Raw genomic sequence first — 14,805 nt, forward strand, 5'->3', positions numbered from 1 at the left:
AGTTACCTTGTGGTTGTGGTAGGCGGTACGGCTGGTGTGCAGGCTGGCCAGAAGGCCCTTGGTCTGCTGCTGGACCCCAGAGGGCGTAGCCATGGACAGGAGCAGGGTGGCTAACTCCAGCGCCGCAGCCTTGTTCTTCTCCTGAACAGTCACATATCATAGTTTACTACACACGGTTTCTGTCTGGTAAAGCTCGATCATAAACCCACACAACATCAAGCTTCAGTCTCTGTCTAGTGTACAACATACTACTACTACATTGGTACTGAGTGGAGGATTGTGGGCCTGTCAAACGAGACCGTGTTTCTCTGTGAAGGTTGTAGTGAAGGCCTTGCCTTTTCATTGGAGGAGCCCATAGCAAAACAGCTCTCCAGAGCTTCCAGGGAGCTCACCACCAACCTGAGAGGGAGACAGAGAGTAGTCAATTCATTGATAAATTAAATCAATAAATTCATTTATCAAACAATCAAATAAAAAATTAAAAACTTCAAATCGAAGCTAGTCTATTGAATTGAAACCAATCAAAACATCCGTTCAATGTTTAAAGTGAGAACAAGCCAAGATGTAATAATGAGTTGCATCGTTGTTAAGAGCAAACATCCAAAATGTTGGTATTTTTGAAGAGTGCAATTCACATGGTATGTTCAGTCTCACAAACACAAAACACACACACACACACCCATGCTAACAAGCAGAGAAAGAGTGATTACTAACCGGTCCAAGGTTGATAAGGACTCAGTTTCACAACTTTTTTATTGATTGTATTTTTGGGAGCAAAGGAAAAGAAAAACAATGTGTGAACAGGAAGAAACCAAGTAGAAAATGAGTGAACACAGGAAGAAGCAGAACAAGCCATTATGATTGCAGCCATGCAGTGGACACACACACACATGCCAAAGACAGACAGACAGACAGACACACACACACCCTAAATGTCTGACCCTACTATACAGACTGCATGGGCTGAGGGGTCAGGAGAGAGATAGCTAGATATTACAGAGAGACTGAGGGGTCAGGAGAGAGATAGCTATATATTACAGAGAGACTGAGGGGACAGGAGAGAGATAACTAGATATTACAGAGAGACTGAGGGGTCAGGAGAGAGATAGCTAGATATTACAGAGAGACTGAGGGGTCAGGAGAGAGATAACTATATATTACAGAGAGACAGCTATATATTACAGAGAGATAGCTATATATTACAGAGAGACTGAGGGGACAGGAGAGAGATAACTAGATATTACAGAGAGACTGAGGGGTCAGGAGAGAGATAGCTAGATATTACAGAGAGACTGAGGGGTCAGGAGAGAGATAACTATATATTACAGAGAGACTGAGGGGTCAGGAGAGAGATAACTAGATATTACAGAGAGACTGAGGGGTCAGGAGAGAGATAACTAGATATTACAGAGAGACTGAGGGGACAGGAGAGAGATAGCTAGATATTACAGAGAGACTGAGGGGTCAGGAGAGCGATAACTAGATATTACAGAGAGACTGAGGGGTCAGGAGAGATAGCTAGATATTACAGAGAGACTGAGGGGTCAGGAGAGAGATAACTATATATTACAGAGAGACTGAGGGGTCAGGAGAGAGATAGATAGATATTACAGAGAGATAACTATATATTACAGAGAGACTGAGGGGACAGGAGAGAGATAGCTATATATTACAGAGAGACTGAGGGGTCAGGAGAGAGATAGCTATATATTACAGAGAGACTGAGGGGTCAGGAGAGAGATAGCTATATATTACAGAGAGACTGAGGGGTCAGGAGAGAGATAGCTATATATTACAGAGAGACTGAGGGGTCAGGAGAGAGATGACTATATATTACAGAGAGATAGCTATATATTACAGAGAGATAGCTATATATTACAGAGAGACTGAGGGGTCAGGCGAGAGATAGCTATATATTACAGAGAGACTGAGGGGACAGGAGAGATAGCTATATATTACAGAGAGACTGAGGGGTCAGGAGAGAGATAGCTAGATATTACAGAGAGACTGAGGGGTCAGGAGAGAGATAGCTATATATTACAGAGAGACTGAGGGGTCAGGAGAGAGATAGCTAGATATTACAGAGAGACTGAGGGGTCAGGAGAGAGATAGCTAGATATTACAGAGAGACTGAGGGGTCAGGAGAGAGATAGCTATATATTACAGAGAGACTGAGGGGTCAGGAGAGAGATAGCTATATATTACAGAGAGACTGAGGGGTCAGGAGAGAGATAGCTAGATATTACAGAGAGACTGAGGGGTCAGGAGAGAGATAACTAGATATTACAGAGAGACTGAGGGGTCAGGAGAGAGATAACTATATATTACAGAGAGATTAAGCTCTACAGTTAATGTCATTCTACTGGTTGTCGCCTGGGTCGTGTTCATTAGGGCACATCGTTGTAAAATGTTTTGCATGGAAAAACAAAATAAGTGTTTATTTTTGGATAAGTATGGATAGTCACTCCATTTCTGAGCTTTTTTCCCCCTCTCCCGTTACCATACATGTCTAGTGAACACGACCCATGTGCATAGTCAAAAGGAACGGTCCGATAATTTTCGCACAGCAATGACCCCCAGACGACCCCGTCTCTAGGGTCGTCACCCATCTAGCCAAGTCGTAAAATGTAATTTCAACCCCAACCCACAGTGCTAACCTAATGCCTAGCCCCTGACCTTAAATCAAGGACCAGAAACGTCATTTTTCTTTTCATACATTGAAGATTTAGACCATTTTTGACTTTGCAACTTGGCCATCTTGTGGAACCTGTCTCTAGTCTAGTGGACCTTTGGTTAACCTTTGAACCCTGCGGCGTTTAACACTAACCTCTCCAGCACGGTGCCGCCGGTGGAGGCTGGTGCGGCGATGTCCCCTTCCCCGGTGCCGTTGCCGGTGTTGAGGTTGGGAGAGCACACGCTGTTGACGGAAGCGGAGGGGAAGTCCTCGGGGGGCTCGTCGGGCCAGCCAAACTGCTCCTTGGTTTTACCATAGATCTTTATAGAGTCCAGCATGGTGACGCCCGCCGGGTCCACTGACGCACCGACTGGAGAAACGAAGAAAAAAAGGAGAGGTTAGTCAGAGACATGGTGACGCCCGCCGGGTCCAGTGGGCAAGGGAACATTTACATTTTTCCAGAGTTAAGCGTTTGCACAGCAGATAACGTTTCACGCTCATCTTTGAATTTCTAACGTTCTGCAGCAGCAGATCTCGTGCTGTTGGAAGGCTCTGCATCTGTGATAATATGCATAACGTATATTCTGTACTCGCCTTCCAAACCCTCGTTACACACCTTCCAAACCCTCGTTACACACCTTCCAAACCCTCGTTACACACCTTCCAAACCCTCGTTACAGAGTTCCAAACCCTCGTTACAGAGTTCCAAACCCTCGTTACACACCTTCCAAACCCTCGTTACACACCTTCCAAACCCTCGTTACAGAGTTCCAAACCCTCGTTACAGAGTTCCAAACCCTCGTTACAGAGTTCCAAACCCTCGTTACAGAGTTCCAAACCCTCGTTACAGAGTTCCAAACCCTCGTTACAGAGTTCCAAACCCTCGTTACAGAGTCCCAAACCCTCGTTACAGACCTTCCAAACCCTCGTTACAGAGTTCCAAACCCTCGTTACAGAGTTCCAAACCCTCGTTACAGAGTTCCAAACCCTCGTTACAGAGTCCCAAACCCTCGTTACAGACCTTCCAAACCCTCGTTACAGAGTTCCAAACCCTCGTTCCAGTATTTTGTTGTGTTCATGTGTTCTTACAGAAGATAGAGAGTTTCTTGTCTGCCTGCAGAGCCTCCTCCCTGGTGAAGGGGAAGTCGAACCAGCGCGGCCGGGTCATGTTCATCTGCATGGTTCGCCCAAAGATCTCCAGGTAAGAAGGTGCCCGCTCGATGGCCTGGGTGCCCACCTGCACCCGCATGCCCGTCATCACCATGGCGATGTTGTTGTTCACCGTCTCTACTGTGAAGCCTCCCGGCTGGGCAGAGGGGGAAGAGATAACCATATCGTTAAGGTGAGAAAGACATGTTATTCAAACTGTCATCTTAAACATGTACAAATACAGTATGTGTCAGTTTTTCTCCAAATGGTCAAACAGTCTTCCATAAATATATTTACAGTACCAGTCAAAAGTTTGGACACATACTCATTCCAGGGTTTTCTTTATTTTTTTACATTGTAGAATAATAGTGAAGACATCAAAACTATGAAATAACACATATGGAAACATGCAGTAACCACAAAAAAAAAAAAAAAAAGTGTTAAATCAAAATATATTAGAGATTCTTCAAAGTAGCCACCCTTTGGCCTCGATGACAGCTTTGCAATAATCAAAACCGCTTAATGAAAGATTGGAAGTGTATTTCTAGTTATCCCAGAGCAGTTTAACCAAAGCCCAGAGCTGTAGCAAGTTGGAAGGAAGTGTGGGCATTGTAACAAAAGACAAAAGTAATCTTTCTTCATACCTTAGTGTTGGCTACATACATCCCAGTGGAGTTGAGTCTGTGTTTGATCTGCTGTCCGTTGTAAACCTGCAGGAGGTCGTTGCCTCCAAACTCCACTTCCGTCAGCTGCTGGTTGTTCTCAAAGAAGTCGACCGGGAAGGTGACCTGACTGGAGGTACGAGTGGCTGGAACAGAGCGGCAAGTGGAACAGGCCATTCATTAGATGCCAAGTGATCATTTTCAACCTTTTTTAGCATATTCAAACTAGAAAAGGAGAACATCAAATCACATTTTATTTGTCACGTGCGTCGAATACAACCTTACAGTGAAATGCTTACTTACAGGCTCTAACCAATAGTGCAAAAAAGGTATTAGGTGAACAATAGGTAAGTAAAGAAGTAAAAAGACTGAAAAATAACAGAAGAGAGGCTACATACGGCAGAGAGGCTACATACGGCAGAGAGGCTACATACGGCAGAGAGGCTACATACGGCAGAGAGGCTACATACAGTAGCCATTCTGGAGAAAATGTGTGTGATTTATTCAGTTGTCTAAAGCATTTTGAGGATAGAACATGGCGCCGGTAATCTGGAAAACTAAACTGAACGAGCGAAGTGAAACGCGAGGATTTGGAGTAGTACAACAGAGTGGCCTCCGACTGACAGATCGATGGCACGACTTGGCGGCTGTTACTTTAACTCACTGGCAGCAGTGGCCTTGCGTTTCCTGACGGGCTTCATGATGGAGATGCCTGAGCAGGGCTGCAGGGAGGGCTGGAGCCAATAGGAAGTGTTGTCTACGTTAGCCATGTAGATCCTCAGCGAACCGTCCTCACACAGCAGGATCATGGTGGTACGCTGCTGCTCGTTAGACGCTGTGTGACGGATAGCTACCATGTCCTGGATCTGACGGGAGGAGACAGGAGGATTAGTGGTGTGTGTGGCTCAGTGGGGTGTGTGTGTGTGTGTGGAAGGCAGGGTCTTGATTTCCTGGATGAGGAAGGTGTCAGGTTTCACCCTGTTGACCAGTGTGTGTGTGTGTGTGTGTGTGTGTGTGTTCAGCGTGTGTACTATACCTTAGCCTTAGCGGGCAGGGTCTTGATTTCCTGGATGAGGAAGGTGTCAGGTTTCACCATGATGACCAGAGGAATGCCAGTAGTCTGCTGGACGCAGCACACCAGGCCTGGGTGGTTCATCACCTCGGACCACTGGCACAGAGCGGGAGATGTCTTACTGCCACCATTAGAGCTGGAAGGAGGGAGGAGGGAAAACGTCAAGATAAAATGCGTTAAAAAATGTTTTTATTTTTCAATGTATTAATAACTCCTGACAAATGTTGTCCAATTACAACAAATGATCCAGTTGTCTCCTTAATAATACAAATAAATCCCATCTAAAAAAAAAGTTTGTCCAATACTCGATCCTGAGTTGGTCGTCCTTACCCTTTGACGTTGATGGTGAAGAGTCTCTGTACGTCGGTGGTACTGCGGCTGACGGTGGCAGCAAACGACTTGCCCTGGCTGTAGCTAAAGAACAGCATCTGGAGAACGTGGCTGTAGTACACAGATACACCGCCGCCAGCAACCTGACCGTTACTGTCCTGGAAGGACAGAGAGACCAGTCAGAACAGACTAGACCAGACAGTCAGACCAGACCAGTCAGTCAGTCCAGACCAGTCAGACAACAGAACAGCAGCATCTGGACAACATGGCTGTAACACAGACACTCGTCTGCCACCTGGTCGTTACTGTCCTGGAAGGACAGAGAGACAGACCAGACCAGGTCAGACCAGACCAGTCAGTCAGTCCAGACCAGTCAGACAACAGAACAGCAGCATCTGGACAACATGGCTGTAACACAGACACTCGTCTGCCACCTGGTCGTTACTGTCCTGGAAGGACAGAGAGACCAGTCAGAACAGACCAGACCGTCCACCCGTCCGTCCATCAGACAACAGAACAGCAGCATCTGGAGAACATGGCTGTAACAGACACTCATCTGCCACCTGGTCGTTACTGTCTTGGAATAACACAGAGCTACGATGCAGGATTTAGATATTATTGATTTTCTTTCAGAAATACTTCAGCTACGCTTGATTGAGTTGACCTGGACCATTCTGGTAATCCAGGCAAGGCTCTCTGTGTTTGAGAGTTCAGAGAAACTACTTGAACGATTTCTGCGTTTTAACCCAGGTGTGTTTATACCTTAAGGTCCTGGTGGTTGATCTCCAGTACTGAGGTAACATAGAAGGGTCCGTGTTGGGCGCTGGACGACTCGTCCATGACCTGCGTGTACATGTAGCCAGCGGAGGACATGATGACGATGATGCTCCTCCCTTCCTCGTTGAACAGGAAGGTGGCGTCACGGATCTTGGAGCTCGGCAGCAGGAAGTAGTACACGGGGCTCAGAGCGTCCACTGACAGGTCATAGATCTAACAGGAGAGAAGAAGAGTCTCACCAATCAACGCTGGGCTCTCAACGCTGTTATGCAAAAATCAACCCTTCTATTCCTTTCTTCTATTGAAAGACAAAAGGAAAAACAAAAGACATTGGATTTTCCATTCTGCTCTGTTCTGTTAGTTTGTGTTTTTACAGTCAGGTCCCTGTCTGAGGATTGCAGATTACACCAGCTCAAGAGCTGGTTAACAAAAGGATTAGCCCAGGAATTTATCACCTAGCCATGAACTATAAAAGCAAACTTCATAAAGAGCTGATGTGGTACCTTGACGAAGTCAGCCGTGATGATGGCCAGCTCTGTCTGGGAGCCAGGCAGCCAGATGGCCTTGATAATGAAGTTCCCAGTAGCTAGCTGAGGGTGAAGCACCAGGTGTTCTGATACTGAACCTGTACTACTGAACGTTAGCACGTGGCAGTCCTGAACGAGGGAGAGAGAGAGGGAGAGAGAGAGAGATAGCTTGGCAACATGAGGTGTGCGACTATGATTCGAAAAAGCAGCAAAAACAAGGCATTGTTTCTTACGCTGGGCATCATTCAGTGATTGACTAATATTGTGACTATTCTTGATTAAATCTTGTATTCACATATACCAAATAATATATGTGTAAAATTAGTTTTGATTTAGAATGGGCCATTATCATGCACCTGTATTGAAACGGGGGCAGCGGGGAGAAATACATGTTATCTGGTCACTTAAATAGTGAATGGAGGACGCTTTTCCCCGTGGTTTATTTTCAGGCCAGCCAGGTAGGATATACTCCTGTTGTAAATATAAGCAATGTGCTTAATATTAGGAGAGTTGAGAAATAAATACAGTAGGCCTAGCCTATAGAAAGCTGATGGGATCCTCCTCTTTTTAACAGAGGCCATCACTCTGTTTTCTCACACAATTGCATAGCCTATAGAAATGTTGCATAACATGAGCTCCTGGGTTCTCATGAAGTGTTTTCGGTAACATTTACATCGATGTCAGAGTGATTAGAGGGACAATAGAGTGCTGTGAGTACCAGGCAGTTAGCTAGTTTGGTAGGTTACTAATGACCAGCAGCAGCATCAGAGCTTGGAGTGGAATTATACTGCCTTCATGACCCGTGACCGCCAGTGTGGCGGTAATACGGTCACTGCAACAGCCCTAGTCTGAATACTCCCCGAATGCACTGTATATACACATGTAGCTAGATCTGCCCTAAATCTAGAGACAGGGGTTCTTTCTCAATTCCTTGTATCATCTCCTCGCCTCCTTCTGAAAATGCATTTGAGAAGAAGGTCAAAGGGGACGACCTTGAACCCTCTGCCCCCATATGGTTGAGAGGGAGGCAAGAAGACATAGCTTCTGAAGACCCTGTAATGAATCTGACTAACCTTGAGTCCACAGACAGCCAGGTAGTCTTCGTTGCAGGGGTTCCCAGTGAGGCTGAGCACGGTGAAAGGGACGGGGGCCGAGGCCAGACGAGTCAGGGTTAACTTCCTCTTACTGGAATCAGCCTGCTTTAGGAGAGCCGACAGCTGCAGGACGGTGATCTGGAGACGAGGGGAGAGCAGAGGGTTAGGGAACCCTGGGTCAGCACCAGACAGAAAGGGGAACCTAGTGTTCAGGTTCTGCGAAATCAAGATTGGTTGGTATCTAAAAGCACACAAAATAACATCAAGATGGAAACCCTGCTTTCGAACTTTTTAAATACAATTTAGTGCAACAACGTGCCCACCTTGCCCTTCTCGTGGCTGACGGCGAGGTGCTGGCGACGGCCGTGGGGTGAAGACAACACACACATGGCGACGCGTCGCAGCACGTGGGCACTGATGAGCTGTCTGATGGTCTGGCCCTGGTCTCCACTGTAGTTCATACGCACGTTCTCAAAAGCTCCCTCCTGGGAACCAAGGGTAGGGACCTGGGGAGACACAGAGGAAGGGGGCATGTTAGTCATGAGGAGGAGACTGGACAAAGGAGGCTCAATGGAGCGTCAACTACGGCATGTTTCTCACACTTCGCTAGGCTCAGACGTTCTTGTCTCAAGGCTCCTCCTGGAGCCGCAGCAGTACTGCTGGTTTTTGTCCCAGCTAAGTTCTACACCTTGATCAGATGAAACCAGTGTCGCCCCCCCCCGCTGAACTGAATCCAGTGTCTCCCCCCCGCTGAACTGAATCCAGTGTCTCCCCCCCGCTGAACTGAACCCAGTGTCTCACCCCCCGCTGAACTGAATCCAGTGTCTCCACCCCCCCTGAACTGAATCCAGTGTCTCCACCCCCCCTGAACTGAATCCAGTGTCTCCACCCCCGGAACTGAATCCAGTGTCTCCACCCCCCCGAACTGAATCCAGTGTCTCCACCCCCCCGAACTGAATCCAGTGTCTCCACCCCCCTGAACTGAATCCAGTGTCTCCACCCCCCGCTGAACTGAATCCAGTGTCTCCCCCCGCTGAACTGAACCCAGTGTCTCACCCCCGCTGAACTGAATCCAGTGTCTCCACCCCCCTGAACTGAATCCAGTGTCTCCACCCCCCTGAACTGAATCCAGTGTCTCCACCCCCCGCCGAACTGAACCCAGTGTCTCACCCCCCGCCGAACTGAACCCAGTGTCTCACCCCCCGCCGAACTGAACCCAGTGTCTCCCCCCGCCGAACTGAAACCAGTGTCTCCCCCCGCCGAACTGAACCCAGTGTCTCCCCCCGCCGAACTGAAACCAGTGTCTCCCCCCGCCGAACTGAACCCAGTGTCTCCCCCCCGCCGAACTGAATCCAGTGTCTCCCCCCGCCGAACTGAATCCAGTGTCTCCCCCCGCGGAACTGAATCCAGTGTCTCCCCCCGCCCGAACTGAATCCAGTGTCTCCCCCCGCCGAACTGAATCCAGTGTCTCCCCCCCGCCGAACTGAATCCAGTGTCTCCCCCCGCTGAACTGAATCCAGTGTCTCCCCCCCGCTGAACTGAATCCAGTGTCGTCCCCCCCGCTGAACTGAATCCAGTGTCTCCCCCCCGCTGAACTGAATCCAGTGTCTCCCCCCCGCTGAACTGAATCCAGTGTCTCCCCCCCCCGCTGAACTGAATCCAGTGTCTCCCCCACCGCTGAACTGAATCCAGTGTCTCCCCCCACCGCTGAACTGAATCCTCCAAATCTACGTTGGAACTTGTTTGTCCCACATTCATAGTTAAGAACTAAAAAAGGTAAAGCAGTGGTACTGTACCATCAGTTGGTCAGTCATCTCAACAGTCTTGTCCTGAGTGTGGAGCTCGTTGAGAGCCTGCTGAGCTCGGCTGCTGCTGCCTACAGCGGAGGCCTGCTGGAAGTTAGTCTGGATGCCATCCATCAGAAACATCAACATCTCTAGAACCACCGCCGCCGTGGAGGAGCCAGACTGGAGGGAGGGAGAGAGGGAGGGAAGTCAACATCAACCAATGATGATGGCTCAGTTGGTAGAGCATGGTGTTTGCAACGCCAGGGTTGTGGGTTCGATTCCCTACGGGGGACCATTACAATTATTATTTTTTTTTTAAATGCATGAAATGAAATGTATGCATTCACTACTGTAAGTCGCTCTGGATAAGAGCGTCTACTAAATGACTAAATGTAAAAATGTCATAATATTGTCATACACGTCTCATAACAAATACTGATCTTAAAATGTCACTGAATGACAAGACGAGTGTAATTTAGCATGTATTGGAAACCGTTATGATACCTAGTCCTCCCACAGTGTATACCCGATACGCATTTCTTTACACAGACGTGACGTAGGTCTGTTTTGACTGAAAGCTTAGCACATAAATAACTCTGATGTCAGAGTGCAGAGACGTTCTGATCCAGTAGAAACTCCTCACCACTTGGGCCAGCAGCTCCTCCTGGCATCCCTCGATGTTCTTACAGACGCTGCTCTTCTTGGGACGGTCCTCGTCGCCAGGCTTGCCCTCACAGATGGTCACCTGTGACGTGAGCAATGTGTTTTTTTAGAATGACTTGTCCAACTCCCAGCCCTCTTGACGTTGTATATTGTATGTTTTTTTCCTTCTTCATGTCATGTATGGAGTTTTAATTTGCCTGATATCCAAAGAGCGGAAAGGTTAACACGGCCGTAATTTTTATGACAAGGCAAATTTCGGAGAAAATAGACAAACACTATCTTATGTTAATCTGTCGTTCTGCCCCCTGAACAAGGCAGTTTAACTCACTGTTCCCCAGATGCCGAAGACGTGGATGTTGATTATGGCAGCAGCCCCCCCCCCTGATTCAGAGGAGTTGGGTTAAAAAGCGGAAGACACATTTCAGTTAAACAACTGACTCGGTATCCACCTTTTTCCCTTATCTTACCTTGCCCTTGTCGCTAGAGCCCAGGCTGCTCTGGTGACGGATGACACTCTCAGGCATCCTCAGTTCACTCTGGAAGGCTGACGACTCCTTCATGGTGGAGCTGATCCCACTGCTGGGGCTGCGCTTCACTAGGGCCTGAGGACGATCACAGGTTAGTTAGAGGAGACACTAGACTGTCTAAAACACACACACACACACATTCAAGACCACAGTTATGCACACGATCACACACACACACACCTATGCTAATGCGTCAGTTAAAATACAGACAGGCAAGGCATGCAGATATTACTACGATCAATATAAATCTGTCTAGATGAATTACTTGAATAGAATTCTGTTTTAAGTTGAATCATGTCAGCCAGTTAATTCTGAGATGTTTAAGTTGTACTACTTGATAAACAGACACACAACATAAAAACAGAGATCGTGGATGGATTCCCTAAGGTACTATTTGGAGGTTTATCTTTAATAGCCAGATCCCAAGCTAACTGTGGTAGTGATATGGTTATGAGGATAATTAAATGGATGGATGGATGGTATAAGTGATATAGCAAGCCAAAAGTTACCGCAGTGGTTCTCTTCCCATGGTGACCTGAGGTATTCGGTCTCACCTGACAGGTACCGTCCTCCTTGGCCCCGCAGTCACAGAAGAAAGAGCCGTATTTGGCATAGGAGATCTCATGGTCTTTGTGACAGACCTTAGCGCACACTGTACACACACCTACCCCGTCCAGCATCTTACACGTGTGACAGTGGTACCTAGAGAAAGAGGATAGAGAGATAGAGAAAGAGGATAGAGAGAAAGAGGATAGAGAGATAGAGAGAAAGAGGATAGAGAGATAGAGAGAAAGAGGATAGAGAGAAAGAGGATAGAGAGATAGAGAGAAAGAGGATAGAGACAGAGAGAAAGAGGATAGAGAAAGAGGAGAGAGAAAGAAAGAGGAGAGAGAAAGAGAAAGAGGAGAGAGAGAGAAAGAGGAGAGAGAGAGAAAGAGGAGAGAGAGAGAAAGAGGAGAAAGAGAAAAAGAGAAAGAGGAGAGAGAAAGAGGAGAGAGAAAGAGAAAGAGAGAAAGAGAAAGAGGAGAGAGAAAGAGAAAGAGGAGAGAGAGACAGAGAGAAAGAGGAGAGAGAGGAGAGAGAAAGAAAGAGGAGAGAGAAAGAGAAGAGAAAGAGGAGAGAAAGAGGAGAGAGAAAGAGAAAGAGGAGAGAGAAAGAGAAAGAGGAGAGAGAAAGAGAAAGAGGAGAGAGAGAGAAAGAGGAGAGAGAGAGAAAGAGGAGAGAGAGAGAAAGAGGAGAGAGAGAAAGAGGAGAAAGAGAAGAAGAGAAAGAGGAGAGAGAAAGAGAAAGAGGAGAGAGAAAGAGAAAGAGAAGGAGAAAGAGAAGGAGAGAGAGGAAAGAAAGATGAAAGAAAGAGAGAGAGGAAAGAAAGAAAGATGAAAGAAAGAGAGAGAGAGAGGAGGTTATAATAGGTGTACTAGAGACATCTCAATAACCCTGTCCTTTGTCCTTTCTCCTGAAGTGTACATTCATATTGAACACCACCTCCTAGAAATGAAAAAAAAAGCATTGGAATAGGTTGGTGGGGGGGGGTTTGAGTATGTTTGCAATCCCACCAGATTTCTTACACGAGGCATTACCTGCACACTTTGGCAGAAAGTACAGGTTATTGGAACACAGTCTACATGGAAGTGGAATAGTGTGAAGGAATGGTATTGATCACATAAAAAGGGGGAGGAGGTGGCTTCTTTTACCAATGCTGGTTCATGAACTCCTTCTGGGTGATGGTGAAGGTACACAGCTTATTGCACTGGGAGTCTTCATCCTACGACACAGAGAGAAATTAGTTTGGTTTTCCCCCATTATTAACAGATATGGTATTCCCTCTCCATTACACTCAGTTTCACCCTACTGAACACAACTATCTGCTCCCCCCCCCCATGAATCTCTTCCTCGCACCCTCCTCCTCCTCCTCTTCCTCAAAACGCATAGGAGAAGAAAGTCCGAGGAGAAGAACCTTCTCCTATAACACGGCTGAGGAAGAGGCAAGAAGATCGGCTGGGAAGAATCACAGAAAGACACGTGGAGGTAGAGCCACGGTGTGGGAAATAATTTCTGAAATCCCAGTGTCTCTAATAGTGAGACAGCTGACGTGAAGATCAAGTGGTTCCTTACAGAGTCCTCAAGCCTTCTCTTTATCAAGTTCAACACTATATAAAGTACCTATCTATTCCACACTATATAAAGTACCCATCTCTATATATTTCTATCTATTCCACACTATATAAAGTACCTATCTCTATATATTTCTATCTATTCCACACTATATAAAGTACCTATCTCTATATACACTGCTCAAAAAAATAAAGGGAACACTTAAACAACACATCCTAGATCTGAATGAAAGAAATAATCTTATTAAATACTTTTTTCTTTACATAGTTGAATGGGCTTACAACAAAATCACAAAAATAAATCAATGGAAATCCTATTTATCAACCCATGGAGGTCTGGATTTGGAGTCACACTCAAAATTAAAGTGGAAAACCACACTACAGGCTGATCCAACTTTGATGTAATGTCCTTAAAACAAGTCAAAATGAGGCTCAGTAGTGTGTGTGGCCTCCACGTGCCTGTATGACCTCCCTACAACGCCTGGGCATGCTCCTGATGAGGTGGCGGATGGTCTCCTGAGGGATCTCCTCCCAGACCTGGACTAAAGCATCCGCCAACTCCTGGACAGTCTGTGGTGCAACGTGACGTTGGAGGATGGAGCGAGGCATGATGTCCCAGATGTGCTCAATTGGATTCAGGTCTGGGGAACGGGCGGGCCAGTCCATAGCATCAATGCCTTCCTCTTGCAGGAACTGCTGACACACTCCAGCCACATGAGGTCTAGCATTGTCTTGCATTAGGAGGAACCCAGGGCTAACCGCACCAGCATATGGTCTCACAAGGGGTCTGAGGATCTCATCTCGGTACCTAATGGCAGTCAGGCTACCTCTGGCGAGCACATGGAGGGCTGTGCGGCCCCCCAAAGAAATGCCACCCCACACCATGACTGACCCACCGCCAAACCTGTCATGCTGGAGGATGTTGCAGGCAGCAGAACGTTCTCCACGGTGTCTCCAGACTCTGTCACGTCTGTCACGTGCTCAGTGTGAACCTGCTTTGATCTGTGAAGGGCACAGGGCGCCAGTGGCGAATTTGCCAATCTTGGTGTTCTCTGGCAAATGCCAAACGTCCTGCACGGTGTTGGGCTGTAAGCACAACCCCCACCTGTGGACATCGGGCCCTCATACCACCCTCATGGAGTCTGTTTCTGACCGTTTGAGCAGACATGCACATTTGTGGCCTGCTGGAGGTCATTTTGCAGGGCTTTGGCAGTGCTCCTCCTGCTCCTCCTTGCACAAAGGCGGAGGTAGCGGTTCTGCTGCTGGGTTGTTGCCCTCCTACGGCCTCCTCCACATCTCCTGATGTACTGGCCTGTCTCCTGGTAGCGCCTCCATGCTCTGGACACTACGCTGACAGACACAGCAAACCTTCTTGCCACAGCTCGCATTGATGTGCCATCCTGGATGAGCTGCACTACCTGAGACACTT

General features: G+C 47.3%; 1 protein-coding gene across 12 annotated transcripts in view; it reads right to left on the bottom strand.

Annotated features, from left to right (window-relative positions):
• The window catches only part of ubr4 (ubiquitin protein ligase E3 component n-recognin 4), a 142,896-nt gene that overhangs the window by 67,308 nt on the left and 60,783 nt on the right, over nucleotides 1-14,805 (bottom strand). For 8 of the 12 annotated variants that reach the window (XR_006759367.1, XM_045696474.1, XM_045696479.1 and 5 more), the window contains exons 35-52: nucleotides 12,957-13,027; nucleotides 11,772-11,964; nucleotides 11,203-11,337; nucleotides 10,716-10,817; nucleotides 10,082-10,252; nucleotides 8,609-8,791; nucleotides 8,265-8,423; nucleotides 7,168-7,320; nucleotides 6,650-6,877; nucleotides 5,888-6,045; nucleotides 5,522-5,693; nucleotides 5,150-5,351; nucleotides 4,468-4,631; nucleotides 3,764-3,980; nucleotides 2,828-3,044; nucleotides 715-747; nucleotides 336-399; nucleotides 7-141 (exon numbers count right to left, since the gene is read on the bottom strand). Coding sequence is in view for 11 of the 12 variants with exons in the window: in XM_045696474.1 (XP_045552430.1) it covers nucleotides 7-141; nucleotides 336-399; nucleotides 715-747; nucleotides 2,828-3,044; nucleotides 3,764-3,980; nucleotides 4,468-4,631; nucleotides 5,150-5,351; nucleotides 5,522-5,693; nucleotides 5,888-6,045; nucleotides 6,650-6,877; nucleotides 7,168-7,320; nucleotides 8,265-8,423; nucleotides 8,609-8,791; nucleotides 10,082-10,252; nucleotides 10,716-10,817; nucleotides 11,203-11,337; nucleotides 11,772-11,964; nucleotides 12,957-13,027 (2,757 nt within the window). In the remaining variant the exon portion in view is untranslated. The remainder of the gene's footprint in view (nucleotides 1-6; nucleotides 142-335; nucleotides 400-714; nucleotides 748-2,827; nucleotides 3,045-3,763; nucleotides 3,981-4,467; nucleotides 4,632-5,149; nucleotides 5,352-5,521; nucleotides 5,694-5,887; nucleotides 6,046-6,649; nucleotides 6,878-7,167; nucleotides 7,321-8,264; nucleotides 8,424-8,608; nucleotides 8,792-10,081; nucleotides 10,253-10,715; nucleotides 10,818-11,202; nucleotides 11,338-11,771; nucleotides 11,965-12,956; nucleotides 13,028-14,805) is intronic. The other 4 variants (XM_045696481.1, XM_045696477.1, XM_045696480.1 and 1 more) reach the window with 3 other exon arrangements.

Source organism: Salmo salar, chromosome ssa15 (assembly GCF_905237065.1).
Source record: "Salmo salar chromosome ssa15, Ssal_v3.1, whole genome shotgun sequence".
NCBI classification, from domain to species: Eukaryota; Metazoa; Chordata; class Actinopteri; order Salmoniformes; family Salmonidae; genus Salmo; species Salmo salar.